Below are 4,883 nucleotides of genomic sequence, written 5' to 3'. Positions count from 1 at the left end.
TTTAACTTAAAAAAGAAACAAAAGAAACAATGTAATGAAGACGTCTTGGTACATTATAGGTAAATTTGGCAGACACACATCTCTACCTAACTCGAGAATTTAGTATTTAAAAAGCTGAAAATTTTGACCCCTAAATCATATTCTTATTCCATTATTCATAACATAAATATTGACTTCTTCTACCTAAATTAAATATGATTGATAGCGATAAAAATGAGTGAAATACGCTTCCTCTCATGTACTATATATAGGGTTAGTACATAGGGTTGTGACAAGAATACTAATCGACAAACAAAGTATAAAGAACAATAAAAATTTGATGCAGTTCATTAACGATATGTTTTTTTACATTTATGGATAGCTACCAGGAGAAGTAATTTTATTTTCTTGAGGAGAAAAAGAAGTACAAACAAGAAGAATGGAAGGTTATTTATGACACAGTCTCTCTTAAGGGTTTAGTGAAACTTTGTTTTGGTCTACAAAGTTTTAGATAGCAGACTTAATTAAGGTGGAAATGTTTTGGAAAACTTTGAAATCTTATGATGAAGAGTTTCACGTTTACATTAAAATATGTAGTATGTTTCTACATTTTTGATGATTGGGTTAGTTGGTGTATTAATTTCACCAATTTTAAATTAGTTCTAAAGCAAATGGAAGCTCAATTTTAAATTGAGTACTAAACTAATATAAGTTTGACCCCAATAAAGTTCTTTTTGTTAATATTTCCATTAATTAATTAAAAGTGAATGAAATAATATTATTCTATTCTATTATATAATATATCTATATATATATATATTAGAAAATTCACCGTTTAGAAATTAAGAAGTAGATCTAATAAGCAAAAATCCACCATCCAATTCGAGACATATTTCTAACTTCATCCCTTCTAGTTGTGTGTATAATAGGACAAAGATCTAAGGCAAAGTTCACTTTTTTACACACCCAAAAAAAAAAAAAGAAAAAAAAACATCATAGATGAAGTAAATTGAAAGATCTAAATTCAGCCTCTCTTCTTTCTAGTTTTAATCTTTCTAATTCCAATTTCTCTGAATGTCAAATGAAGGTCATGACCATGAGAAGGAAGAGGATCATCCTTATTACCCACAATTTGATCCTTTCACTCACAACTTTCATCATCAAAAACCCTTTGAAGTTCCTCCTCCTTTGACAAACCCTTATTATGAAGCTTTTGATATTGCTCCTTCTAGTGTGGGGTTTTATTCTGATTTCTCACATGCCTCATCTCAATATGACTACCACAACATCTTCTCTACTCCCATTGAGATGTCATGCTCGTCGTCCGAGGTTATTTCTTCGGTCGACGATGCTTTGAAGAAGTCATCAAGTCTCGGTCGAGATCTGTCGTCAGTGGTGACTGGTGAGCACCCATCAACACCGAATTGTTCCTCTACTACGTGTTCGTCCGATGAGGTTGTCGCGGGTGGTGGTGATTCTTCCAAGAGCGGAGAGGTGAAAGGGTTTGATGATAAAAAGGGAGAAAATAGCAAGAAAGTGTAAGGTGTCTTCTCTCTAAACTAACTCCTTCCATAGGATTTTCGGAGCTTGATTTCAGAGTTGCTTTTCCACTTTTTAAAATTTAATTGTTAATTTTTCAATTTATGCAAAATAGTCAATGATCAACAAACAAAAGAAATAGATAGGGTTTGATGAATGTTATGTTGTTGAGAGAGCTTCTCTAGCTCTCAAGACTGTACTTTTCTTCTTTACTTCTCTTTTGCTAAATGTTATTGTGTACTTTTCTTCTTTTACTTCTCTTTTGCTCAATGTTATTGTAGTATGGTGTGAGTATGGTGTGAGTTTTAAAAGGTGCGTCAATCTAGTTCCATGAGATGTTACACATCTAATGATTTTTTTTATCATTTGTTAAAAACAAAAAACAAATTTACAAGATAAAATTCAAAAGAGGTCAACACTATAGGTTATTTTTTAAAATCTGAATATAGAAGAAAATTGAGATGGGTAATATTTATTTAAGAAAATGTTATAAGATGAAATTATTTCTCAGATAATAGAATTATAACTAATTGGATATATTACCAAATTAAATGTCCATTGTAAGTACTCTTTCATGACTCATATACTCATATTTTGTCTTGAGATAATATATATTAAGAATCCTACCATGAAAAAATTATGGAAAATTATAATGTTTGTAAATACATGTCGCTATAATTTTGAGATGAAACATCGTCGCTATAATTTTGAGATGAAACATCGTGTTACTATTATCTAATATGATATGGATTGTATAGGGATGAAGGAAAAAAGAAGGAGAAAAGAGAAAAAGGGCCCCGATTCGCCTTCTTGACCAAAACCGAAATTGATAATCTTGAAGATGGATATAGATGGAGAAAATACGGTCAGAAAGCAGTCAAAAACAGCCCTTTTCCAAGGTTAATTTCCTTTCTTTTCTCCAAACTCATTCACTCTTGTTTACCTCATTAAAACCCCCAGTTAGAAGAAAAAAAAACTTCCGTTAACATAAACTAATAAGTTGAATTATATCTTAAGTTATTTAGACAGAGAGCTATATAAAACAATAATCAGATTTGTGACATATAATCTAATTAAGAACAGTGGTCTAATTGAGAGATATTGTAACCCTAGAAATATTTATATGGATTTTCTACTCATTTTTCTATTGTCTTTTGTAGTTTCAATGGCACATGCATTTTACTTTTAGGTTTGAATCCTAATTTGTTTCTAAAATTACTTCGTTGTTTAAATTCTAGCATCCCATGTTTCAACTTTATTCTGGTTTTCAAACTTTCAATAGTTTATTTTAGTCCACTACTTTTAGAAAACATAAAAACAATTTTGATCATCACTTTTATTCTAATTTTAACAAAATTAATGACTTTATGTATATCCCCTACTAGCTACTAAATGTTAAATACGAGCATCATTTTAATTTAGCGAACTAACTTAGAGATAATAATATATTAAGATAGAGATTTAATTGAAGGTAGAAAGTAACATAAGAAGAACAATAATGATATTGCTTTCTTTTTCCTTAAAAAAAAGAATTGGGTTCATAAACTTAAGTTTGAAAAAGATAAAAAAAACTAAAATGAAACTGAAGCGATCTTTGTTGGAGTATGCAGAAGTTATTATAAATGCACAAGTCAAAATTGCAGTGTGAAAAAAAGAGTAGAAAGATCATCAGAAGATCCATCTTTTGTTATAACAACATATGAAGGCAAACACAACCATTATTGTCCAATTACACTTCGTGGCCATAACCCCACCGGAGTCTTGCCGCCCTCCGTCACTCCGCCCTTGTTTCCCCCGTCGCCCAACTTCTTCTCCGCCGAGTCCTTCTGTGAAAATCTGCACCAACAATATCAGTATGGCGGCCTGTTCCAAGATTTTATCAATAATCCATCATTTAATAATTCAAACCAACACCCATCAAATTAAATTATTAATCTCTCTTTCCTTAATTATTATTAATTATATATATGTGTATTTGGCTTTATAATAGTTAGCCTAATTTAGTGAATTCCTCCTTCTTACCTCTAATATCTCATTTCTTGTTCTTAATTAAGACAATGTACTATAGTTATGATGAACCATATTGAATTAATTTATGTGTTTTTCATTATTTTTTTTTTTATAGTTTTGATGGATGAAGGATATGTAGTTAATTAAATAAATAATATGGATGATGGAGTTTTATGTTGATAACGTAGAGAATAAATAATTTATAAATAAAAAAATGAAAAGATATCAAATAGTTATTTAGATAAGCCTACATTTCAAATTGCATCTAACTATGTGGATAATGTACATATATATAGTGTAGGTGCAATAGGGAAAAAGATTAAGCAATGATTTGGAATTTTTGTTTCTAATTTATTTAAAATATATTAACTAGGGGGTGAGAAGATTTTAAATATTATCTACAATCATGCCCACTATTAGTATCAGGGTTTTATTAGAAGTGGGAAGATTACCTTGTAATGCTCAGTTTTCATTAGTTTATCAAGTTTTTGTTTTTATATTTAAACTTTTTTTTCAAATAAAAAGGTTAAGTTAGATTAAGTCGACCCTGTATGTTCTTTTCTTTTTGTGTATCAATAGAAGATTATAGTATAATGGTTGTATTACTTAAAAGAAACAATAGAAACAGGGTAAAGAAAATAAATTAAATGGGGATTAATTGAAAAATAAAGTGAAATTAGTATAGAAAATAATGGAGAGAGGGTTGAAATTGAAAGTGGTGAGTGGTGGAGTTGGGATTTATATGATGATTTGTGTCAATTAGAATCTCCACATGTTTGTGATACCCAATATTTCTCTATTTTTCAATTTGTTTTCTTATTCCTTTTTCCATTATGCTTACAAGTGTAGGGGACTAACAATCATTGAAATAAAAGGGTTAAATTATCATAATGATATTATGGGACTTTCTAATTTGTGTATAAACTGCTTCTCAACTCTTCAAAAATATCATAATTTTTCTTTTTAAAAAATCTTTTAACACAATCATAAATTTTCAATACATTCTTGAAAATAACTCTACGTTATCAACATATTGTAATGTAATCAAAATTACTGTAACCAAATAGGTGTTGGAATGCATGCCCAATTGAGAGCGGAACAAAAATGTGTTCGTAAAACATGAAAACGATTGAAAATATAATTTAATTGAAAGATGTTGAAATAGAATGAATTTTTTAATAACAATTCAAGCACAAAATGGACAATCTAAATATGAACTTTTGTTACATTACACATTTCATTTCAATGCAATTACGAGTTTCGAATGTTCTCCTTACGTCTTTGGTATTTTCATTATTCACGTTTTTTTCTTGGAATAGCTTATATACACCCTAAACTAAGTAGGCAGCTTTACT

General features: G+C 29.5%; 1 protein-coding gene across 2 annotated transcripts; it reads left to right on the top strand.

Moving 5' to 3' along the window:
- Positions 1 to 842: 842 nt before the first annotated feature.
- On the top strand, positions 843 to 3,628 carry LOC105435792 (probable WRKY transcription factor 12). 2 transcript variants are annotated; one of them, XM_031886750.1, is made up of 3 exons: positions 843 to 1,517; positions 2,277 to 2,417; positions 3,162 to 3,628. In XM_031886750.1, the coding sequence occupies exons 1-3, from the start codon at positions 1,054 to 1,056 to the stop codon at positions 3,442 to 3,444; spliced, it is 888 nt and encodes a 295-aa protein (XP_031742610.1). In that variant the 5' UTR covers positions 843 to 1,053; the 3' UTR covers positions 3,445 to 3,628. The 2 variants fall into 2 exon arrangements, with proteins under 2 accessions (XP_031742610.1, XP_011656990.1); XM_011658688.2 differs by having other exon boundaries at positions 846 to 1,517; positions 3,129 to 3,628.
- The last annotated feature ends 1,255 nt before the right edge of the window (positions 3,629 to 4,883 follow it).

Source organism: Cucumis sativus, chromosome 6, assembly GCF_000004075.3.
Source record: "Cucumis sativus cultivar 9930 chromosome 6, Cucumber_9930_V3, whole genome shotgun sequence".
NCBI classification, from domain to species: Eukaryota; Viridiplantae; Streptophyta; class Magnoliopsida; order Cucurbitales; family Cucurbitaceae; genus Cucumis; species Cucumis sativus.
Note: the sequence above shows the minus strand (reverse complement) of the source record. Positions and strands in the feature narration are given on the sequence as shown.